Source organism: Bombus huntii, chromosome 1, assembly GCF_024542735.1.
Source record: "Bombus huntii isolate Logan2020A chromosome 1, iyBomHunt1.1, whole genome shotgun sequence".
Classification (NCBI taxonomy): Eukaryota; Metazoa; Arthropoda; class Insecta; order Hymenoptera; family Apidae; genus Bombus; species Bombus huntii.
The window spans coordinates 25,276,284-25,303,587 of record NC_066238.1 but is presented as its reverse complement, the minus strand read 5'-3'; the positions used below and the strand labels follow the sequence as shown (position 1 = coordinate 25,303,587).

The window sequence follows — 27,304 nt, the reverse complement described above, 5'->3', positions numbered from 1 at the left end:
TTATAATCAATTCTCGCGTTGAGAATTTTCAGCAATTTTTCTGGCGTGGCGCAGTGACATGGCTGATTATTTATAATAAGTTAATACTTATTATAGATAAGTACAATTTTTTCTTTAATTGTTGAAATTACGAAAATTAGCCCAAAACTTGGATTGCTTTATCCAAAGGCAATCGAATTTCGTCAAAAAAGGAATCAATTGTTATCGCAAGCTGCCTACATTTTCCCTGGTCGATGTTACAGCTAAAACAGTCAACTCCGTACTCTGGCGTATAGTACAATTTCAACGGTTTGCGATAAATCGCGCAATCTTAGCTGGTCTAGAGTCGCTATAATCGAAGATACTGAGAACAGTAGTCAACGGTATGTCAGAAACGAGGATATACACAAAGACTTAAAAATACCAACGGTCAAAGAAGAAATCAGCAGGTACGCAGAAAATACAAGGAAAGAACGGCAACACAGCCAAACCAGCTGACTGCTGAAGCGAGTAAAACTCTCGTAGAGTACTAACCTCGCTAAGGAAATAAAATAGTCAAACTCGAAGATGGTATCCCGTTGGGGGTAACCATCCACATGTTATTTAGCAATTGAGTTAGAAAAATTTACGAAATGTCCAGCTGAACAAATTGTAAAGTACAAATTAAATAATAAAAAAAAACCTTAGCTGGTCCACAAAAGTCCATGTTCGCGTGGCCAGGTAACTAGCCCTTCCTTTGAAATTGGTAAATCACTTAAATTCTACTTAAGATAATGAAAAAGTAAATATTAAGAAACACAACACAACAGAGGAAGAACGACTAAAAAAGGGAGCGGTAAGAAAGAAAATGAACCGAAAGAACGCAACTATGTATATACGTATATGAAAAACACAAATGGACACTTCGAACACACTGAAAGAACTGAAAAAACTGTTATCTGCAAGCTGTAAGACAATCGAGTTATTAGGTACGTTAGGACAGAAATCCAAACATGTGCAAAATACATATTGCTAAAAACATTTGACATATCGCGACAAATTGTGTAACGTATTTTGTGTGACGAATTGGACTTATTGGATCATATTTACATACGCATAACTTCTGAACCGCTGGATTTCTGAAATTAAGACTTGCATTTTTGGATTCTCTGCGTCGAAAATTATTATGATAGAAAAAAGTCAATGATTTTATGTCCCCTAAAGTAAAGTATAGCCAAAATTCATTTTATTAAGTGTTTAAGACGGCGACTGTTTACTTCTAAACATTTATTTATTCTTAATACATGATGTTATTTCATACATTTACCAACATTGTTGCAGGTATCGATTTGTAAGTGTCTTGTGTAGCGGCACTCGACGAGAAAACTTCGCGATACAAAGCTCATCACCGAAGCGTAAGGTCAACATGCCTAATGTGCCATCGATATCTCTACGGTCCTTCCGTCGAATATTTGGAAGAAAGCGTACGTAGCAACGGTCGCTGATACCTAACGAACGCGTGCGTAGTGGAGACATCATGGGGCAACAAAAGAAACTAATAAAAGAGATATTCGAGTTTGAACAGCGAAGTGAGGAGTGTCGAGTTTTAACAGCGAAGCATAGTCGAGAAGCGAGAAAGTCAGTAGTAATCGAGGATTGTACGAAAGCAGTTGAAGGCGAGGATTGTTGATTGTTAACCCCTTAACCTACAACAAACGTAAATATTACGGGTTTAGCCCATAGTACGTACGACACAAGTCGTGCGAATGGCTCGAAGGCTGCGCGAGCTTGTTTACGTTTTCGGCCCAAAATTCTCGAACGTAAATCGTAGATTAAGGGGTTAAATAAATATATTGTTGAACACCGCCGAGTATTTCTTTGGCACCTTACACCAAAACACCACCTCACTTGTATTCTTCTCTTTATACCTTTTTTTCTGGCAACTGTTATATTCGTAACTTGTAAGTGTTTGATATTGATACATTATTACATTATATGACCTTGATTCAACATTGATACATTATCTTTTTACTCTATTACAAAAAAAAAGCAGTTAAACATCGTTTCGGGCATCACTTCGTTTAAAAAATATTTTTGCATCTTCTCACATTATTATCTTCTCATTATTCGACGAATAAAGACGAAATGCAACAGTTTTGATTATGGGAATCCATTGATTCAAAATTTATGATCAATATATGAATCGATTTAACAAATGTCATTCTGGGCGAGATCTTTCGGCGCGGCCAGAAAAATAGATATGTAGCCAAACTAGTACATACTTATAGCGATAACGTTCAACAAAGTGTCAACAAAGATTAACGCTTTAACAGTCTATCTCAAATGCATAAGACAGAATAAGCCATACACAATAAGCTAAAAGTATCAAAATTTAACAAAGCATAACTTTTAAATGATTTTAGCAACCAAAACCATTGTATTTCGGTTTTGTTAGATTATGTAAGTTTAGACAAAGTAGTGTCCCATAACGAAATCTAACCTAAAAAAATAAAATACATAGCTTCTTTTCGACTATTTCGACATGTAGGCATATTTCAAAATAAACGTTTTTAAACCATGCCGTTACTTTTTCGAAACAAAAATTGCGATATATGTAACATTTCTAATATAATATAAGTATTTTATTCAAACATTCTTTCTGATTTACAGGATATCGATATTAATATTACCGTTATCGTGTTTTATAGTATTATTATTTTTATGCGTAATATGAAACGTATTACCTTTTCTATTTATTCAATTTGCATACAATATATCTGTATCTTATGCTTTGTTGAACAGGATAGGTGAAAAGTTGAAGATCACCGGACGGCACACGTAATTAAATTAAAAAAGGTTCTATTATCTTGTACAAATATGCATACAATTGGCTTGTTGATCTTTTGGTAAATGCAAACGAACGAAAACTAAAATTAACGGACGTGTAAAGAAGAAATGTAACGTTAGAAGGATCTAATCCCAATAGATGACTCTTCTTGTATAAAAAGAATTTCTTTTCTTTGTTTTATTTACGTACTTTATGTATATTCAATAATTTATAGAGTAGAAACAGTTATATGAATCATATTATATATATGTAAAACATGATCTTTAAAAAGGCGTATCTAAAATTGTATTTATTAAAAGGGAGTAATCGAACGAAAACTCGTTTGAATCAGAGTTAAGCATTTGTAAAGTATCTTATTTTACCTTTTCCAGTGGAAATTTTGGATTTTAATTTCACGGAAACTATTATTCTACGCCAGTTTTATTACAAGAATTTAAGATATTATTATTCCATTTTGTTGACTAATTATATGCATAATGACATTAACTTATCTATATGTTTAATGAATTAATTCGCAACAGTTGATTTACGATTGGTTTTTGTAATTATTAACTATTTTGCATCCATAGAGGTTTAATGTTTTCGACAGTAATTTTATAATAGTAATCACAACAAATGTATAAAATATTAAATTTGATATATTTTATAAAGCAAACATTTTGGAATTACTGTGATAAAGAAAGTTTAATTTTATATTGATGAAAAATGCCAAAAGACTATTTTTAATCTGGATATTTTAATTTCTTAATATAATTATTGTTCGCATCGATCCATGAATTTTATTCAAATTTTTCAAAAATATTCTTCCTCAAGCTTTATAACGGTTGCAAACATAAAAATACTATTTATATTGTATTTATTAAACATTAAAAAATATTTCTTTACAGAAAAAACAATACTTACAATTGAAAAGGATACGCAAGAGATTGTCAATAAAAAAACTAACAGTGCAAGCTTTGTGAGTTATATTTGCTTTAAACTAATACAAATGGTAAAATATCATATACGATACGTGTAATACAATATGCGCATATTTGATATCAATTTGAAACGTTTCATTGTGTATTTTTGATATTCTTAGTTTTCAAATGTTAGGTATACCAAGGGAAATAATAAACAAGTAGGATTTCAGTTACATCTGGTGAAAATTAAATTTCAAAAGCTGGTGAAAAGCTAATTTAGAAGTTCAATACAAGGACTTCGAAACGGTTTCGAAAGTTTTATTAAGTTTCGGCGAGGAATTTAACTTATACACCCTAGGGATGAACGGCATATGTAAATAAACCGTAATCGTCAAGTACGTGTACGACTTACACAGCTATCGATTGACACTCTCGGAATAACTTTTTCGTCCTCAATACATTAACACAATTAATACTACATAACACACTAAATGTCAGAAGAACGTGTGCCTTCTGATTTTGACTCGAAGAGTAATTGAAATTACGGTTAAATAACGAAGAAAAGTGTCGAATGCGACAAATGCAATTTTAATTAATTCTTCGATTATTTATTTTAATTATTTGTTGAAAAGATTCATCTTAAAACTTAGTGAATTATTTATATTATTAGTGGACACTCGCGATTGACAGTTTCACGGACTAAAGCGCAGAGTTACAAGATTCTGTAATTAAGACAAACATAAACATAAATAATAAACATGCTTCAAAAGCATTCTATGACCTACATATAAAATATTACAAAATTACTACTCATTTAAGTTTTAATAATTAATACGTTATTAGTATAATAATTGATATCATTAATGATTAATGTTACGACCGTTCGCGGAGAGACGCGGTCGCTAGGAAAACGCGTCAGCGAGAGGCGTAAATTCTCGCTACGATTATGTTAATCGACGTCGCGAAATAGTCGTTCCCCTGTTTCGGTTAAGATAACAGAGGTGGTTTAATGAATGTAACACTGTATTAACAGGTTAACATAGAATAATATATTTTACAATAATATGATGAATATGTTACAGAAATTTGACTCGACTTTGCGATATCTCTAGATAAATTCGTTTGCTCGTCAGATTTGTCGAAGTGTCACGTTAGACTCTTCAGAAGGAACTGATCGCCCTTCGATTATTCCTTTGTCTCATTTTGAAGACGACCCCCACTATGCTCGGGTCACGCCACTGCTCGCGCCTATGATCACGTATGCCTCTTCTTGTGTGAAAAACGTAACGGTCAAAAATCGACGTTTCTAGAGCTCGCTGCTTGGCGACAACTATGCTCTTGTCACGTAATTTTTGGGTTGGTTGGTGAAAATAAAATATAGTTGAGTCGTAACACAACTATTAACTTGGTTTTAATCAACCTTTATTATGAATTCAGCAATCACAATGTAACACGCACTGAATTAACATAAATCACAATTCACTCCAACCACGTTATGTCAGACTTAGTTACAACGATACATTAAGTACGCGACTTATAAGAGTAGAGACCGACATAGATATGTTGACTATTCTAAGGATACAGAATAAGTGAAGTCTTACTGACGATACTGTGTCTGAGGAAAGCTAGGGGTGGGGGTATCTAAGGACAAGGGACGGAATTTACGACAGGAAATACTCGCTTGGTCCGAACGACCTTAACTATAAAAATGCCAAGTGCCCCTGGTAGGCACTTAAGACTATTGAGGGTGCGCGCCAGGGATATGCAGGTATCTGGGTGCCATCCTGTCCGTGGTGTATGGCCTGGTCTCTGATATGAATTGACGTTACACTCTCGTCGATACATTGTATATGATCCGGCGGGCAGATAAGACGGTCTGCCTGCGACGTTGTAGGACCGCGAGCGACGGTTAGAAAATACAGCCTGTGGTAAGCTTCGTGGCGTAACAATTAAAGATCATTAATATTATTATAACATCATAATAATCATTAATATTAATATAATGAAATTATTGCTCTACGTAACAATAACAAATAATATATGAAAGCAAACACGCTATATATATGACTTATATTTATAGTGATAATATATTTAATAAATTTGTTTTTATGTTTTACATCTTTTATTGAAACGTTATTCGTTGTTACAGCAGTTATTTTTTTTTTATTTACAAGTACTTTACAATCAATTCTCGCATTGAGAATTTTGACTAAGACTGCACTTATTGGAACGGAATTTGGTTACTATTCGACTCATTGAATTCCTGTCGATTGAATTCGATTATCTGAAAATGAACTGTACTATATGAAAGGAAAATCATAGCAGAGAGAATTGGTGAACTCCTATTCTATATAAATCGATAAGCTCGGAATTTTACCATACTAAAAATATAAAAAAATGTTGTTTCTTTACAATCACTGACAATTAATATATTTAGCCTCATTACAGGTATAAAGGAATATAATCATACGTCTGCAACTATTAACACGTTGAAAAACACGCAAGTTTTACAGGAATTGCCCGTGGCGCCACAATTAATTTTTTTATTTTGCGATACATATAATGTTGAAATATTGTTTCTTCGCGTTGCTAAACAATTGTTCTATGTTGTTACGTCCCGGGACCTACCAGAAACCATAATCCGTCCCTCGGTCATACTTCCCTTAGACCCATTGTTAGCGACTGAGAACGAAGTTTGTTATTAATGCATCACGCTATTTCCAATACTGCTGATCTTTGCAATGTTATTCTCACTGACAAAGAGAACTGCTTTATAGGGAATATCTGCGACTCTATAAGAAAATACTAAGAAGTGAACTTAAGGCAGTCGCGATTACAGCACGTTCTGTAAATTCGAAAATGCCAAACTCGCGGCGTTTTATTTCGACGTTTGTCCATGTCAATGACTGTAGAAAAAATACTCGTAAAACATCGAAGCCTGCTGGCTCACACGCCATTTATGGCAATCCTCAAGCGTTGACGCCTTCTCGTTCTACAGCCGAAAATGACGAAGGACAGGTAGCTGCCCTAGGCGTTCGAGATTCATATTTTCACATAACATTTATGGACTTGATAGAAACATTAAAGCAAAGAAAGAGAGATGGAGGAGTATTAATAGCGGTTCGAACATCTTTAATAGCTAACGCATTGACAGTGAGGAAAATGGCATTGAACAATTATACGTTAAAGTAAGTCGTCTGATGTTATTTGCATTATTAGATTTGTATACTTACCCCTCTATTTAATGTTCTCTTCGATGATAAATATTATGTGAAAAGGAGAAAAATGTTGACATTACATCCTAATGCGTATGTTTGTATTTTGGGCGATTATAATCCTCCATTTAAGTGGCTCTGTTATCGCGTTTTTCTTTTTGACAGCTTCGTTTGCACAAATTAAATTCGATGTCCTATGCGTTTATTTTTATCCGCTTAGTTGATCTCAGGAAATATGTTTCAGATCGCTTAATCCGTTTTCCACTAACTACAATTCAATATCCACACAAAGAGCTTTGGACTCGTTCCTTTTCTTGTAATTAAAACACGATTCGAAAAATCACCCTATATATAAACTGATAACTCGCCTGAACGCTGATAGAAACACTATCTTTAATCACAGACCAATCTGTGTGCTTAAAGTCAAACTTTCGAAATTCGCGTGTTAACGTTTGCCACTACAAAATGCCACTTGAAGGCTTGTCGAAAATACAGGTTCGTACTCGTTTCCGTTCGCGACACCGCGTTATCTGTTGCTCAAGTACACGCATAGGTCGGGTTCAATTCCTTGTTTTCAACTACATGGGGGACGGCACCTTGTTGCGCAACTTTGGAAGGTTTCGTGGTAGCAACATAGGCCCAGGTGCTGCATCTTTTCTCTGGAACGCGGTCGGCGGCGTTTCCAACGTCTTTTTGGAGGGCGTCGGCTATCGATGCTGAGTGTCTACTTTCCGCTTACAATTGGTTTAGCCCATCTCGTATCCCGTCACAGTCTTAGTACCGCTTGCCTCTGCTGTTATCTCGTGTATCCGGTCTGCGATCTTGATCACGAAGTTTGGGTCCGTTTCGTTCCCGACGGCCAGGATTTGCTCATGTACATCGGAAGACGGATTTTCCACGCCGCCAGGAGGAAGTCGTCCGGAGTCGAGAGGAAGGCCAGGCTCTTAAATGCCTCATAAAACTGCGACGGCGTCCGATCTCCCATTTGTTCTTTCTCGAATAACTTCCACTTTTTCGCAGCGTCAAGAATCGTGTTGGGGTCACCAACCTGAGGCGTAAGACGCGAAGGGTGCGAAGGTAGTACTTGGTCAACACTGTCTTTATTAATGTCACTAGCGCGTATTGGCGGAGCCGGTTTTCTGCGTTGCGTTTCCTTGTTCAAATGAGCCAGTCTTTTAATAAGTTCGTTCTTCAACAGTTCGTATCATCTCGTCGCCGGCGGGTTGAGCACTATGTTCTTGACTAGTTTCATGTATCGTTCCTGTAGGTTCCCGATGACGATGTTATATTTCATTTCGTCACTCGCGATGCGCGCACTCCTGAACTGCACTTCTAACACGATAAACCACCCCGTGACGTTTTTCGGCGAAAATGGCGGTATCCAGAGTTTGCTCACTGCTTTCACAATGTCGATGGCGTTCGTCGCACTTTCGAGCTCTTCCCCGGCATTTGCCATCTTGAACACTCGTGATTCGTGGAAACGACGTCTATATGACACTAATACGTCCACCTCCTTCGCTTGAGATCACGCCAGAGTCACCAATTTGAGGCGTAAGACGTAAAAGGAGCCAAAGGAATACTTGGTATATTAATTTTACAGTGTGTTCATTAATGTTACTAACGCTCGAGCTGTTGCCCGCACTCACCGTCGCGAGCTTTCTTAGTTTCTCCCTTTTATAGGGTGGCCTCTGGGGTAGGGGAACAGTATTTTCTCTTGCCGAAGACCCTTGCGCTTGTCACACGCTTAAGAAAGCTACCCGCTCAAAAACAGTAATCAAGTAGACGAAACATCCTGCATGCCACAGTTATCGAAATAATAACAAAACAGTAACCGAATAACCGCCTCTGATATACATCCGACGATAACCTTTCCAAAGGGATTAAAACATCAATATAGAAACCCTCCTAAATTAGCGCTCAACACATTTTCTTGTAACACTTTGAACCGTCACTCTGTCGAATTTATATAATAAAATTTCCATCATCTTATACGAAATTCAATTTTTTCACCTTATTCGTGAAACGTTCGAACTGCGACGCGAACAGATCACCGGCGATCTATCAGTTTCGTGATTTCTTGTGTCTCCGACACGAAACGCTCTTCCGTAAGTTCCAAGGTTTTCTTTTTTACGACGTTCTGGCCTCGGACTTCAAGACTGGAACTTTTTTTACGGCCTTGTGCCGCCATTATATTTATATATTCGATACCAAAGGGCCTATGCCTGTTAAATAAATAAATAGATAGATAAATAAATAAATACTTTAATAATATTTTAACGAGGAGAGTACACAAATTTTAATAAAACATCCTAATTACTTTAAACTACAAATATTGTTACATGAATTTTATTCCATTATTATTAGAAATGAGCTAAAAATATGCATAACATTTGAAAAGCTTTTTATATGTCGGGTTATCATTAGGATTTAAGGCGCGTAATGATTCTTCGTTTGAATTAGCCATTGTTTTACAAAGCAGAGAATATATTTACGCGAATAAACAAGATTTTACAAAATATTATGATTAATGAGTTTAATAAATGATAAGATTAACAAACGATAAGTTTAACTAATAATTAGATTAAAGAATAATAAGTTTAACGAACAATAAGAGGTACGAATAATATGTCTTACGAATAATAAATTTAACGAATAATGAGATTAACGATCGATAGGTTTTACGAATAATGAATTTAATTAACGCTATTAATAATGTTCCGGTGTTCAAACGAATCCACGGTCAACGGGATAACTCTTTACTAAGCGTAGAATAATTTTAAACACAAAAATACGATTGCTGAGACACTCGGTAAATTGCTCGATGTATCACTTTCCAAGGCGATCACACGAATGAATATCTGATGAAAATCTTTTTTTTGCTATACGACTGTATTTGTTTGTTATATGCTCGCTGGAGACATCGAGAAGGTTCCAATCGTTGTTGCTAGGCAATTTCTGTCAAAAGTTTGTTGTATACTCTTTGGAAACATCGAGAAAGATCCAAACGCTGTTACTAGGCAGTTTCTGTCTGGAGATTGATTCCTAATACAACGTGTGTCCCATTATATCAACATCTCTAAAATGCAATTCTATGTGATTTCTAGGGAGAACAATGCAACCGATCCACACCTTCGTCAGGCAAAACGTTTATCCCGTGACCGTGGCTACGTTCGGCGACCAGTTGTCACCTCGAACCCACTTTCGCTTTCACAAATATCAAACAATTACAAATGACAATTGCTTAATTACAGTTATGATAAAATCTAGGCTAAAGCATTAGAAGGCTTCCTCAAAATTGCAAAGGGAAGGCTCCGGTTTTCCTTTCATCTCCGACATATATAACTCTACTGAAGTCTTATTTATGACATATTCAAAATAAAATAATGTAAATTTAAACATTACGTTCGTTGAAAATCTGCGAATCCGTTTTCTTCTTTTAGTGCATTTTTGTATTTACTAATTTCATTTAAATAGTTGATTTAGATAAAATAGTTGATGCAACATTTAATATGTCATATATTAATTTAAGATAAATTTTATTAGTCCTCCAAAGGAAAATCTAAGTAAACTATAACGAAGTTGGCTTATTCGAATACTATACTGTGTTCAGTAATTAGTATAGCCTCAATAGGTTCACCATCATATCTAATTTTTTTTTTTTATTATTTAATTTATACTTTACAATTTGTCCAGCTGGACATTTGATAAATTTTTCTAACTTAAGCATATCTAATGGTTAGGTAAGATTGCCAATTCATTTAGAATTAATTTTTCATTTGTTCTATAAAGAAAATTTTGAAAGTGTGCTACTTTAAATTGATATTTACTATTAGAACATAGTATACTAAAACACATAAAATTGGTGTGCACAGAATGTCATTTTTATTACGTAATAATAGTGTAGTAATTTTGTCATATAATAAATAAAATAATTACTGCTATTTTTGCTTAATATCATCAATATTTTAGAAAGTTTCCGTTGGCAGTAAATGTATTGCATCTTCCATATACATTTTTGAATTTGTTAAAAATTTTGTTAAAATTTGTTAAAAATCCACTTTTAACAATAGCCCATAGTTTTTGTCAAAAAAATGTTTTTCTCGGAGAAACAGTTTAGTTGAAAGAGTAGAGCTACAAACTTTCTTTACTTTAATTAATGTCATTTCAAATTAACCGAATATTGAAATTAAATACTAAAACATTGAAATTAGATATTACATACACAGCAGCCCAGGGCCGTAGAAAAAGTTCCAGCGTTGAACCGAAAAAAATTCAAAACTGAAAGAGATCCATATTATTATGCCGTTCAATACTAACCTTGTTTTCGGTTACAAGGTCCAAAAACAAAAAAAATTTGAATAGATTGTTATTGTCGTTTCTTGTAATCTTCAGCTAGAGTTACACAAGAAGGTTAACTTTTTGTGGTAACGTCTGTCTATATAAACGTATGAACGTGCTCCGTATATTGTTTTTGGTATTGTAGCCACTGATAGAGCGACGATTCAAATCAGCATACACTACCTCTGTACTTATACTTATTTCAATATATTTTGCTATTACGAATTCATGCACTCGTTTCTTTATCAAACAAGCATACACATTATTCACCTCATATACATATGTATAAATATATTTATATACATATATTTTAAATTGAAAAATAAAATACACCTATCGTCGAACGTAATCTACGTAACCATCCGGAAAGTAGGATGCAAAGTAGTTTTCGGTATGAATTCTTTATACGGTGCACGTGATCGTGACACTGAAATGAGATTTCCGCTTTAAAAGCCACGTTGACCGGCGGAAAAATTTTGCATTCTGTCCGTACCTTTAGCATACAAGTATATCATCAATTGTGAATTTCAAAATTTTCGACTGCCAACTTCGAACGATCAGAATATATGTGCTGAATCGAGTGTATGACAAAGATTAAAAATTCAACAATTTCATCCGGTAAAATTAAACATCTTTCTCGTAGAGGTGTAAAAAAGCTTTTAACAAAAAGAAACGATGCAGAATTCCAAATCGGGTTGAGTCAAATTGATTAGAAGTTCGAGATGGATAATGATGATTTTATATCAGATACACTCGATTAAAAGTATTCAATTACTTGAATATTTAATAATGTGTTTCTATCATATAATTTTTCAATGCAAATTCTAGTTTATTCTTAAACATTATTTTTTCTATTATCGTCGATTCTATCAGAATAAAATATATAAGAATACATAAATAAATTGTAACAGTAAATAATGTAGTATAAATTAATAAATAAAATAAAGAAATAGATAAATATTGTAGAATAATAAGTATTTGTTAAAAATAAATTTGAAATTATTTTCTATGTTAATGATTTACATATAATTTTATACACAATATAGTGTAGATCTAACATATTGTGTATACTTCTGTGATCAACTGAAATTATACAGTGATTAACGAAAGGGAAAAAGGAATTCTATACTTATTTGAAGAAGAATATTATGTGTTTGAAGATGAGGCAACATGGTAAAATATAAAATGTATATTGTAAAATGTGTATTGTAAATGTATATGTATATTATACCTATAAAATTGTGAATGAAATATAAAATAGAAGAATATAATGGTAAACGTATAAAATAAATAGAAATATGAGTATAAATAATGAATACATGATATTGTATATCATATAATATGGATTAAGAGTGGCAATATTTAATGACGAAATGAAGGAGGAACGGTAGAAAGAGATAAAAATAAGAATTTAAAAATTACAGTCTTATAGGAAAACGGGAAATGCGAGTTGTCATGTTTTTCACCTATGGCCTTTGATTGATAAAATAATGTAGCAATATAACAATATCCGTTACTGTTGCTAACAATCGGCTACAGTTAATTAACTATTAATTTGACTTGACTGAATATAGAAACCACTTCCTTTTCAAACCTCTTCTACATTGCCTTCCTTAATAAGTTGTACCTCAAATTTGTCTTACGTTACTTCCGTTTCTTGGCCGCTTTGTCTCGTCAATTAAATTCGCGTTTTTCAGCTGCAGCTTTGCAGAAAAACGGGTCAACCAGAAAGTAGCTCACGCTAAAAGCAGAAAGGAGACTACCAGTGTACAAACACATCTAGGTGTGCGTACAAGAATCGCGGGCCATTCGAGCAAAATAATGGCGCTAGTGGAAGTGCATCGGCTAATTTACGAGTCGACATGGATGAAAACACGAGCTCTCCATTCTACGTATATAAGTACTTACACTATTCATCGTGGAGAAATGGCGTCAGCGGAATACCTCTACGAGGTAATTCTTTGAATTCTGAATCGAATTCATTCGTCACACGAGTATACCTAGACTTTAGACTAGAGGAATGTGTTCAAATCTCATAATTTTTGTGGCATACGCTACCGTCTATAAGTATCTCGGATATTTCATACAATTCTATAAGAAGACCGATGTATTTGCTATATTTTCAAAGTTATAATTTACGAACGTTACTGTTAACTTTGTATCTTTGAAATAACTAGAATCCGATATCCTGCTCTATCTAAACTAAAACAAGGAATATATCACTCCTTTTATACCACTCACCAATTTTATGCTTATTTATAGCGAATATCTGAATCGTCATATAAAATTTCGAAACTTTCAAAATGTGGCTAAAAAACACATATTTCTATCTACTTTCAATTATTAATATATATTAATATTAATATTAATATATAATATTATTATTAATTATTAATTATATAATATTATTATTATATATATTAATTAATATTTACTATTATTTTTATCAATATGTACCAACTATACATAAGAAGATTATAGAAAAAGAACACATGATAGGTCAAATTTCTTATTTTCTAAAGGACAGCAGTTTTAAGACTCAGTACTTTGTCTATCAGTTCCATATTACCAAAATTATTCCTATATTTGATTCCGAAGTTAAACGGATGCTTTTTCATTGTCAAAAAAATGTTCAAAATATTAAAGTATTGCTTGTCTTAATAATGTTACCTTTCATTTTTACAAAACTTAAAACTTGATTTATCAGTTTTTAAGAAATTAACGTATATCTGTAGTATCGTGGACGAAAGGCCTAAGAGATATCGGACGAACTATAAACAATGTCGCGAGAAAGCCGAACTGTCGACAGGCCCAACAATGTATCGTCGGTCCTTCAATCGAATAGTTTCGCGGAAAAGGCTTGCGTGACCCTGGCCACGAGCGGTTGAGAAACACGTGCGTGGTGGGGCTAAGAATAAAGACAAAGGAATGCTAAGGGAGAAAGACGAATTAATAGTCAGAGAGTTAGTTGAGAGGTCAAAGAGTGTGAATCGAGAAGTCAGAGAGTGCGAATTGCATTGTCGAGATAATATTGCTAGTGTTGTCGAGAGAGTAGTGACGAGAGTTGCAAATTAATTGTAACTGTCTAAATTATAATACGTTATTGTGATCAGTTTACGTTAAACAACCATCGTCTCCTGTTTAATCAACATCTATTTAATCCACTTATTATTAATAAACTAATTGTAGTAAAAATCCTACAAATCCAACAGATTATTTTCACGAATAATAAAGTGATTTTGAATTAAAAACTGTTCAATTTATTAGTATTTCGTTTGGTTCTATTGCTTTCTATTTTTTATGAAATAAATAAATTCATCTTTATAAGTGCTTCCTTTGTAAATAGGCTATGAATATTGAAGTAAATTCATATGTGCAATGGAGCTTAAGTATCGTGGAGAAATAAACGACGACTTTATTCTAAATAGAATAAATAGAAAAGTTATGTTAAGATTGTGGAAAACCTCTACGAGTCTCTTTCAAATGTGAATTGAATTCGCTCGTCATGGGTGCATCTACGCGACTGCACTCCGTCGCGGAAAATAATTTACCGCTCTCGTGGTTACGTTCAAACGATATTAAATCGTTCGTCGATCGATGGTCGACCGACTGATTCGACGCTGAACGATTTGAACTTTAACCCTTCCGCTACGGGCAGCTTCTTCGCCGCGGCACTCTCGCTGAACGATCCGCGGCGGCAAAACAGTGCACGGTAGGCGAGAAAGATCTCAGCGGCCGCGTTTACGCCTCACTGCAAACCGCTCCTCTGATGGTGTTTTTCGAAGAAAAAAAACTTTCCGCAAAACAGAGTATTTATAGCTTTTTAACACACTCACTTTTAACCCTTTCGCTTCGGCAGTCCAGTCCGCCTAAGTGCTCTCCCTGTACGGAGGCGCGCGCCACAAATGTGCACAGTGGCGTGATTGCTGTATAAATGTTTTCCTAAGTCTTAAATAACAACTGTGCTGAATAAAACAATAATAAAACAATCTTTGTTTCACTGTCAGTGGATTAATAGATTTTTTAGCATGAAACGTTTCGATACGATCGTTTGGATATATGAAATATATTGCGTGGAATGTTTTGATGTTGTTTCAACAATGAGTAACTTTTAAGAAGCGATTAATCCAATATATCAATAAAATCAACAGAAAATGCTCTGCCGGTAACGAAAAAGTATATTATTGACTACAGATGGCACTGGTGTATGCCTGATATCTGGGGTGCCGATCGTCGCGTGGTTGCCGCCTATAAGCGGCACCCGTTACCCACAGGTCATCTAGCTGGCGGCGCCTATAAGCGGCACCCGAAGCGAAAGGGTTAATCACAATTTGGAAACAAATAACATTACAAAATATGATAATATGATGTAATATAATATAATTGTATGATACTAGTAGCTTTTAATAATAGTATTGCGTGTGGTATTTTTCAAAATATGGTGTTACACATAGGCCAACATCGCAAATCTGGCACTGGCATCGCGATTCGCTCCACAGTTCCCATAAATCGATTATAATCGACAACACACTTCGGTTTTTTTAATAATTTTTTGTGTGCGATGATGATGTTTCGTGTCAACCAATTCTTCATTGTGGAAAGAGAACAATATATACACTGCCCTCTTGTTACACCATTTTATTGTTAATAAAAGACTTGAGGATGTACAATACTCGTCGTATGTACAATAGGCGGCATCTTACGCAGCGCGACTATAGTCGCCCGTAATACGTCAGTGGCATCTTATGCAGAGCGACTGTAGTCGCCCGTAGTATGTCAGTGACATTTTACGGAAAGCGACTGTAGTCGCCCGTAGTAGCGAAAGAGTTAAAACTTCCCGAATAGTCTGTCTTGGTACGAGCAATTAGCTCCGGCTAGAACCAACTCGTCTCGATACATCTCGTTCGAGTTCGACCGCGTACAGATTACTTTTGAATTAATTCTACGACTTTATAGGGTCGATACGGGCAATGGTCTAAGAAGATAGTGGAAAACTGACACTCGAAGTCGTTACTCGAGTGTTGTTCTATCTGTGTAGCAATTTCTCTACCAATCTATCGTATTACGGAGGAAAGAATCAGGCAAAATGAAAACGCATTCTGTTGGATATGACATAATTATATTACTTTCGAAAATAAGTTGTCGATCAAACGTATTGATATGAAGTTAAATAAAGATATTAAAGTTTCTCAAATGTAAAATACTATAAATATAAAATACATAGAAAATTTAAATCGATCTGATATGAAGAAAATTTTTAAAGATTTAAACTTTCCTGTATTATCAAGGAGAAAATAGTGAAAAAGTGAATAAATAAAATGTTGTTGGGAAGAAAGTATTTGTTGTTTCTCAAAGTTCATTTTTACTTTGCAACATTTAAGAAAATTTTTCCCATTGTCCACCTCATCTATAAAACTGCTAAAAAATCGAATCTGAACTATTGGTTAACCATTTTATTATCTTGATTTTGTCATTGTATAAAGAATATTGAAATATTCTGCTGCGGTGATAAAACTTAGTACGATATTGAAAGACAAGTAGGAGAGTTTCCGGGCATTTGTGTCTCTATTTGAATACGAATAACTTTTTCTGTACCTTCCCATGTATTTTTATGTATCTGATATACAATATAATGTTTGTACATATGTCTTTTCATGCAGCCAATTGGATATGAAAGATGGGAAAAAAAATAGGATCAATATAAAATCTAGAAAGAAATAATAAACTACCAGGTATAAAATACTCATTTTCAGAAATACTATGACACTTGTTGCACGAGCTATAGTGTGTAGTGTTTTGCAAACGTCTCAATATCAGCTGCAAGCATATGTTATAAAAAAGCAGGTTCATATTTAAAAATGTTAATATGACCTTCACAGGACCATTTCAATGTCGTTGCAAGGTCAAATAGACAAGGGTATAGTATGCCACTCTCGATATCATACCTAAACTTTATGTCTGAAACATTTCATTCATTTCGGAGTATTTCAGTGCTTCGAGTTAAATCAGTCATATTGCATAAGTTTGAATTAATTATTAACATAATATTTATGTCTTTCATTATAAATATTCCTAATACATCAGAAAAGAAGATATTAATATGTATACAAAATGTCCATATTCCTTTATTCTTACTTAAAACCTGAATAGAAATTTTTTCTTATTAAAAGCTTTTATTATTATAGCAAAGATACTAACTATGAAAAGTAAAATGTTAATTTTTATAAAATTACAATATTCATAAACCATTACTATGCAAATTCTTATTGGTTTCATCTTTTGAATAGTCACAGCACTCTATTCATTACTTTTCATATTCTTTTTTTTATCATATTCACGCGATCATTGTCACTCATACAAACCAAATAAATAAATGATATTAAACGAACTTATTGCTGGAATTTAAACACATACACATTTAATTTTTAAATCTAACTCATTCTCAACGCGAGAATTGATTATAATTTTAATAAATAAATAAATTAAAAAAAAATCTGACCCATGAACATGTGATTACCAAAGCATCATGAAACACATTTACTTACATTATCCTAAGAATAAATAGATAGAGTTTCGAACTAAATTCCGAATTCCTTCTCCACTGAAACATAATTTTTTACAATATCTAATCTCCATACTATTTTTATCGATTATATACGTAGTGGACGTGACATTAACGCTTTGATGCTCGCATAAATTTACTAGTAACCTTAACCAGTAACCGACGTTTTCTGATAAAAAATTTCAAGTTCGTAAACTTTAGATATCTTGCGCGTGACACCAACATAGTTTCACCGGACACTAATAGTTGTTCTGCACTTGATATCATATTGGTGCCACAGGACGTGGGAGTGCTAAAATTTATTTAACGAAGCTATTAATATATTCTATCTACGTGATCTAACAATTTACTAAATAAATTAATTATATCTACGCTTACATTATTATCTCTGTTGGAATACAACGATATCAATCGCATGCAGATGTGATTGATCGTACGAATCCTTCCCTTCGGTGCCCAGCGCCATCCCCACTAGCGTGCGTTCGTGAGATATACCACGGCGGCTAGCACGTGCATGCTCTTTCGATAATTCGCCGGAAGAAGCGTAAGGATATGGAAGGAACATTGGGCACATCGAGAAGCTACTAGAAGGTTCTGTGGCACGTGTGACACCACACAGGCATCCACACAGGTTACACTCATTACTGCATAGAGAGTGGGGTTCAAAACCTTTTCAAAGACCATGGGTCACTAAGCCAGTTAGTCTGTGAATAACTAGCCAACTGTCTACATTCCAGAACGCACATTTATAATTCTTGTAATAATTGTTTAATAAATATCACATTATATTACTTCAACACAAACATTGTGTCTTCCACAGATTATTAATCTTAATCCCAAGATTAAATTCTAACAATCTCAAATTCAAAAAGATATTAATTATAGAATAAAAAGAAAATAGCATAAGTATTTCTTACTCAATGCAGAAAACAGTATCTGTACATTTTTTATAGTAATATTTAGATAAAACTTCTAATAATAATTCTAAATAGGAACATTTAAATAAAGATTTAATTATAATTCTTAATAGTAACATCTAAATAAAAATTCTAAATGATAATTTTACATGACGATTCAAAACATAAAGTTTTCACCATAATTTAAAGAATTTTCGTCGAATGAAAGAGAATACTATCCTTTACAAGATCCTTTCGCTTCAGGAAACAAGATACTAAGTTAAATTCATTTAAAATGCAAACACGTAAAGTTTCCTCTGTATCTTCTTCCGTGTCTCGTAACAAAGGAAATTTTGCACAAGAACAAATTGTTTCAAGGGTCCGCTGATGTTAAGTAATTAATTAATTTCCAATTGCGCTCGATATGTCCGTGTTATTCTCGACCGAATTACTCGATTCCGATAGAGAATCGAAGAAAAAGAGAGAAAGAGAGAAAAAAAGGGAAAAAGAAAAGAAAAAAAGGACGAGCTTAATCTCTCTTTCGTTGGTAGCGTTTTTCATTCTGAAATTGAGTTCATCGACTCGACGCCATTATTCTTCTCATTACGTACTAACTAAACCCTCTTCGTCAGTTCTGACAATGACAATAAACGCATAAACAGTCTGAAGAATTACACGAAACGCATGGGAAGATATTAATTCGATCTCGATTCGATTTCCTTGAGTTTTAAAGCATTTGTCAGCAATTGGCAGCTGCATGACTTCTTTTCAATTGTTAAATAAATATTATTACCTATTTTTAAATGAATATTGCTACTAGATTGAGTGAAGATGTGTAAGTTATTACTGTTCAAGATAATTGAAAAGGTAATGTTCTATGACACTGCTGAGTGAACCCTAGGAGGAGTCTAGAACTCTTGAAGGGCCAACGAACCACTCGGTAAAAGAAGCAAACTTCTATCCTTCACCCTCATCGTAAGCGATCAACAACCGGGCAGATGCGTGAAATCAATTCTCAAGAGCTGTTGTCTTCCATCTGACGTAAACTAAAAGTCGTGGTCTGGCCGCCGGACACGACAGTCAGTTACATATAGTTAGTCGTAGATTATGATCCATTTGCATCTTACAAAGATCAACGATCGTGGTCCAACCGCCAGGCACGACAGAGTCACTTATACAAAGTCAATATTAGAGTACATTTCATCTCCGTCTTACGAAGTTCAAGGGTCGTTGTTTGACCGCCGGACACGATATAAAGCCGATATTGTGTATGATATTCAGAAAGGACAGTTCTTTAATAGTCACGCATTCAATAGTTCACTATGTAATCAACCGTCTGGCTTGCAACTCCTTTCCTCCGTCATTCCATTCACAACCGTGAGCTTTCGGACGCGTACAATTACTATGATTTGTTTTCTTAATGTTTTCACAGTGTAAATGTAATAAAACGATTTATAATGAAGAATTTGGAAAATAAGGATCTCTTTATTCTCAACATTTCGTATATTTCTATACAGGGAGGTTGGTAACTGGTGGTACAAGTGGAAAGGGGGTGATTCTACGCGAAAAAAGAAGTCGAAGATAAAGAATAAAAATTTTTCGTTTGAGGCTGTGTTTTCGAGAAAATCGACTTTGAATTTTCGCTCGTTACGCGTGAACTTTATCACGTCTCGTTATAACGGATCTCACTGTAGATCGTTGTCTCGATGGAAAAATTAAAAGAAATTTTTTTTATTTAAATTTAAATTTAAAATTTTTCTAAATTAGAAGAAAAATAGCAGTACCCCAGCAGCGACATCTTCAGTCAGCAGCTACAAGTATCACGGACAACACAACTACACCTCAGATGTTACTGTCATCTAGTGGCCAAGGATGTTCGGAATTATTATGAAGTTTATAAAAGTATAAAAATTAGATATGTCTGAGTTTTAGAAACTTTTATTTCAAAATTTGCAAATTCATAGTTACGTCATTGCAAGTATAATAATATATATAAAATATTTGACGGCCGTCTCTCTCTCTCTCTCTCTCTCTCTCTCTCTCTCTCTCGGGAAGAGATTATTCCAAATTAGATATGCAAATTAAATCTTACCTTAACTCCTATTTTCTTTGCGCGATAGTAGAGAATGTGCAAATTTCTGATAAAATTGGTTGACAAATTTATCGGAAATTAGCAACATCTACAAACAAGTAAGCATCTTCAGAATGCTGAAGCGATGTATATATCATCTGATTTAAAGAGAACCAGGATAACAAAATGTACCGATAGCATGCAACAGAACGCCTTAAGTCCTGTAAATAACTCGCAAAACATCAGAAATAAAATGTTGCATAACGCTGTATTGATTCCCAATGATTTAACATCTCAATTATTCCTAAGTATCTTATCGGTTCGTCTATTCGAGGTAACAGAAAAATAGATTACTGGGAAGAATACATCGGTTATAAGAAAAATGATAACAAGTAGATGGTATTCGATGTGATGACAAAGGAAAATCAATGCAGACCCAGAACCGACCACCATTGAGTAACTTTTTCATCGTTAAGACTGTCAGACTCCCGACACCGGATACAAAGCCGATCATCCGGATTGAACGCGATTGCCTTCTGGAAAATAGATGATTCTCCGACTCGGGACAAGGATATTGCATTGTAATGATATTGTATTCGATCTATGGGAATTAGTAGTAACTACGGTTAGGTAACGGTTGCCAACGCGTTTCAATACCAATGGTCAAAGGAGAGATCGGCAGGTATGCAAATATGGTAAATACAAGAAAAGAACTCTCATAAAAAAAAGACTAAACAGAAAACACCCTAAAAAAATAAAATAGAAAAACTCGAGGATGGTATCCCACTGAGAGTAGCCATCCACATATTAATTAGCAATAAAGCTAGAAAAATTTATCGAATGTCCAGCTGGACAAATTGTAAAGTACAAATTAAATAAAAAAAAAAAAATAGTGGAGTGAAGAAAAGAAGACTTTCCCGAGCTTCCTTGGCAAAAGATAGGGTTAGACCTATGCCATAAAGACCACTGGTTTTTGATCATAACAGACTATTACTTCAGATTCTTTGAAATTTGCTGATAATAGAAAATTGTAAAAAAGCATTCGTTAGATTCGGCATTCACGAAATTGTAAGAAGTGAATACCACACACAGTTTTCGTTCAGATTCCGTCGGTTTGCGAATGACTTCAACCTTGTATGTAACAAGTTCGCCAAGGCTCTTACAGAACAATGGTGCCAATATGAAAATTGCTAAAAGTACTACAACAAAATGCGATGATATTATCATTTAGCCAACCGCGCGCGCCACTGCGAGCTATACGTTTCCACGACGCTCGGACAAGTCAACCTATACGCTTTCGACCGTGCATTTTTCCAAGTATCGAGGACTAATATTCACTGCTTAAAAAATAAGGAAGTTTAAAAATTATTTATATGGTCAATTATATTTTGCGGTAATGATTTTATTTAACGATTTCACATGTTATTTATACAAAACATCAAATTAAAAGTATATATTAAAAGTATACAAAATATAGGTAAAATTACAAACATTAAAGATGACTAAAGGTAAATAACATGACTTGAACATGAAATTAAAAATATTTTTTTACAATGTGGTATCGTTCGATTATAACTTTATTGAGTCATAACTGATAGTGTAACTTTTTAATTAATTTTAACACCACTAGATTGGTGTATTTTATTATATACTGTACTTTATAAAAGCAGAAAAAGTGACGCAATTAATTAGGAACAATTCCAGGTAAACAATAACTGATAATAACAAAAACAGAAAAAAACGCGTTGCAAAAGTCAAAAAGGGAGATCTTCCCGCTCAGTCGCGCAGCAATGTAATGTACTTTACAGAGGAAAGATCTCACTATTCAGTTGGCTAAGTGTTAATATAGGTCTCTTAAGCTACAGAACAGTATTATTATTCGTTAAAAAATGGTTATTCGCCCGCAGAATTAACATATTCAAGAAAGATTCGGTCTCATATCCTTATTTAAAAAAAAAAAAAAAACCTAGGTCCCCTTATAGAATACGACAGAGTTGCTTTTAAATAAAATGCGAGAAAAAATAAACAGGAGAAAATGTACAATAACCTACACGTGAAGAAACTTTCTGTATTAAAAAGAAGCGATAAGATTTGGATGATAGACATGTGAATGTACACCAAAATTATAGATCAGGATGATAGTAATTCATACTTCATTGGAACAGAAAGTGGTGGCAAGGTTCGACGAAATCGATGACATCTCGTCTCAGTTCCGTACAAACACAGTTTGAAGATGAATGGCGTTAGTGTACCAATAATAACTCCTGAGCCTGCGCGAGCCAGTACACCGATATCGTCAAGTGTAAACAACAACCTGAACATGAACAGCGAAAATCCTCGCGCACAAGGCAAAGTGGTCCGAAATGACAATCTCGACGATAGCGTAGGTTATCTCGGAATAGAAAACTTCCCGAAATACTGATCTGTTTTGTGTAATGTATAACATCTACTACTTATAAGGTTATAAATAAGGACAACAACGCCCTGTGGAGAAAAAGAGTTAGACACGAGAGATCACGCTATGCTTGAACAATTCCGAAACCATAAAACCGAACAAAAATAAAGGAAGAGACGATCAGCGACGACGAATACGAAACCAAAGAAGATGAGCAGCATTCATTAACAAGAAGAGTCCTTACAGATTGCTCGACACTGAAGAAACCATGATATCTAGACGATCATGTTATGTTAGCGATATAATTTGTCTAGATAGAATCCAGAAACGTTTAAAGCTGCTATGAACAGCAAAGAAAGCGCTAAATAGAGGGAAACCGTGAATGTCGAAATGTTCTCCCTACAAAAAAATCAGATGTGAAAGTTAATGGATCTATCAAGAAATGTGATGCGGTACCGTGCAAATGAACTATTCGCGTGAAAAGAAAGCCCGATGACACGATCAACAAATACAAGGCAAGGTTAATCATTAAAGGATTCAATTAGTGTCAAAACATAGACTACAGCCAAACGTTTAGCCCAATTGTAAAGATGAGCACAATATGTTCTGAGCATAGTAAACAGATATATTTGATATTCAATGTGTCAATGGTATTCCTATATTCAAAATTCGACAAGACCATATGCATGGAACAACCAGAACGTTATAGCAACAGTACCAATAGGGTTAGCCTACTCAGTAAAAGTTTGTATAGGTCTCAAAAACAAGCGCTTTGCAGAATTGCTCGTGAAACTGAGATTTCAAACAAGCGATGTTGAGTCTTGCTTGTACATCCGAGATAAGAATGGTAAGGAACTCATACTGATACTATATGTAGATGACGGATTGCTAGGAATGACCGATCCAGAAGAATTAATTTTTGTGTAAAACGTAAAAGATTGTACGGTAACATAGTAGGTTCATAAAAGAAATTAAATTCGTAAGATGATTATGCAAAATCCAAAAATACGTAAGTGCCCGAATATTTATCAACGGAGTATATAGCGTACATCAAATATATTTAATGGTTTCACAGAGAAAACATTTTGAAAATTTTTTAATTTTCGTTAGCAAATGCATAGACGATATACGAATATTACATATTTTTCTATTATGGATATGAGATTAATTAATAATAAATAAAATTTAGATTATTGTGGAAACTAATGGTTTTTTTCATTAAGATAGAAATGAGGTGTATAAGTCGTGTCCGTGATGATTGTGGCTGGTGGCTGTAGATGTCGCTGCTGGGGGTACTGCTATATTTTCTTCCTATTTAGAATCGTGGAATAAAAATCGGACTTCGGTCGCTGGAATTCGATCCCGCGTTCCGAACGTTCGTAACCTAATGCGCTAACCACTGCGCTACCGTCGTCCGTTGGTTGTTTATGTCGAGTCGCCACAGTACCCCCTTAACGTTAATAACGTTTCTTCCTTGTGTGGTAAAGCATCAGTAGTGTTTATTGCCAAATCCGAGTAGATGTGGCGCGAAGACTTCGATGTGGCGATGGATACTCGCGCTACGGTGGCGCGTCGTCGTCGTTTCGTGTTCATCGTAGCGATAGAGGTCCAGTTTTCCCGACTTTCATTGACACGGAGATCTACACTTTCGCGCCTGCTCGCGGTACAAGTCGTGATAATAACATAGACCGTTTCGGGAGGTAGAACGCCGACGATGCCTCCCGGGGGAATGCGAACGCGAACGCATTCGTCGACGGACGCTAATACTGAGCGCGTTGATCCTCGCATTAATCTGCCGCAATTCCTGGCGCAGTTCCTCGCTCATTTCCTCACGCCTTTCCTTACGCATTTCCTTCCTGAAACTGGGCGCTACGTCGTCCTGTGCCTCGCGTTTGCTCACGGATGCTACTCTCGCCTCCCGCTGATCGCTTCCTGAACAGGCCTCCTCTACTCTATCCGTGACCTGGATTATTTTATCCGTGCTGATGTCGTCCATAACCTCCAACACCCGTCGTATGCGGTCTGGTAGACGATTCTTCCATAACGTGAGGATGAACTGATCCGACGCTAAGGGACTGGCCAGCTTCTTCAGGTCGTGGTAGAATTGGGACGGCTTACGGTCGCCCATCACCTTTTTTTCTACCAGTCTTTTAACCCGCTCGCTGTCGGATTCAGCTAGACTCCGTATCAGTTCTTCCTTTAGCCGGTCGTACTGACTGTCGACCGTGGAGTCCAAATCAACATCCTCGAGTCGCTCCAGATACTCTGATTCGAGACACCCAAACAGGGTGGCGACTTTGTCGGAATCTCGCTCGATTCCCACCGCCTCAAGCTGTTTCTCAAATACCGTGAACCAAAACGATACCTTCTGCGGCTTCATCGGAGGCACGCGGATTGGTTACGGGTGCGATAAATTGTTCTTAGACATTTGATCACGTCGGGGTCACCAATGTAGAGGATGAGGTAGTTCAAATATCCCTATTATAGTCTAAGTTGTGAGCACTTTATTAAAGTAATGCCTTGATACAAAGCACAAGTCCTGGTATATAATTAATCGGAATAAATACGCGCGTGTGTCGAGAAACTTCGTATATACTTTGATGCGTCGATATTACTGAACTCTCCCGCTCGTCAATTCGCTCGTTTATTTATATTGGTCGGGGGACAGTCGGAAAGTTTGAACTCGACTGCATTTGTCGGTTGAAAGTAACGACGACATTATTTTGCTCTGAGTTTGGTTATTAATACAATATGTGTGTGTCCTACGATATTGATGCTCCGAGGGAAAACAACAATAAGATTTGAATTTATTAGCGTGCCGCTACAGGAACAAAAAGAAAACACAAATAATCTACTGAAAGTTGAAATAAGTAATATCTGGTTTCTTCTTTCCATCAAACACAAGAAATAAACTTTAATGAAACTATTTGGGTTTGAAGAAAACTTGTACAGAATATGAAATAAAGTCGGATGAAAAATCGATTTGATACTACAATTTCGGTTGGGTTAAACGAGAAGCACGTAGCATAGATATCACAAAAGCAACATCAATCGTGACAAGACGTTTTATTCATAAATTGTTCACCGATCAAAAAGTGTTGCAACAACGATGTACCGGATATATCAATGAAATATCATAAATTTCACATAAAGAATACATCACATAAAGAATACTTCATCGATACACTGTTCAAAAATGTCTATCTCAAATTGGGGCGTTTGTTTGAGAGGTTCTTCGTCAACGCTGCAGTGATGGATTTTCGCGTGTACGGACGTAAAAGCGCACCCAGCGTTCCGTTTTTCGAGGACCATACTAATCTAAGTATTGAATCTAAGTATTGAAGAATGAGTTAACTAAATCATTCGTATCTGTTTGTTTAGATGAAATCAATAATTTCTAAGTCAAAGTTATATAGGATTAGAATTTTACACAAGGTGTTCATTATAATAATCAACAACCAAAGTTAGTTAGAAGTTAATTGACAATGGACTAAAATATACAAATTAGAATATTTTCGAATTAAAAATCGGGGTCACGTATGTACACTTTTTAAAATATATGTGAAGAGTCAAGAAAAGTAAATGATAAATACATTCTTGCTTATTTTTTTATTTTTATATCGCTGTATCTCTAAGAGGAAATATTTTAATATAAAGGAGCTAAAAGTGGAATCTGTTAGGTCCAAAAATATAGTTGAAGTTTTTTAGTAGTCTACGGTATATTTGTTATAACAAGCAATGCTTTCACATATATGAGGAGGTTGGAAAAATACATATTAAGCTCTGAAATCAAATAAAAGCACACATTTTATAACATAGAATAATGATGATAATAATAAAAATAACAAAAAATTAAATTTAATAATTTAAAGAAGATTCCTCATTTTAACTTTTCGGCGAACTGCATTGCTAAAACCTTCTTTGTATTTATACCATACACCATTCCTTGTTAAACGATTTAACGAATTCATTGATTCTTTATCCAATTTGTTGTGTTTATCTTGATCGATTGTAATAATTCTTCCAAAGAAATCCTTATATTTCTGTAATTATCATTATTTTTGTAATATTTATGTTGAAGAGGAATTAAATAACATTAAAAGAAACGTAGAAAGTTAT

At 34.8% G+C, this 27,304-nt stretch overlaps 1 protein-coding gene and 1 long non-coding RNA gene across 3 annotated transcripts in view; both read right to left on the bottom strand.

Annotated features, from left to right (window-relative positions):
• Positions 1–27,304, bottom strand: part of LOC126866904 (uncharacterized) — a 168,348-nt gene that overhangs the window by 122,196 nt on the left and 18,848 nt on the right. The gene's annotated exons all lie outside the window — the stretch shown is intronic.
• Positions 22,352–27,304, bottom strand: part of LOC126866490 (chromosome transmission fidelity protein 18 homolog) — a 206,999-nt gene continuing 202,046 nt past the window's right edge. The window contains exon 10 of one of the 2 annotated variants that reach the window (XM_050620120.1): positions 22,352–27,228. In XM_050620120.1, coding sequence (XP_050476077.1) covers positions 27,052–27,228 — 177 coding nt within the window. In that variant the 3' untranslated portion in view covers positions 22,352–27,051. The remainder of the gene's footprint in view (positions 27,229–27,304) is intronic. The other variant, XM_050620101.1, reaches the window with a different exon arrangement.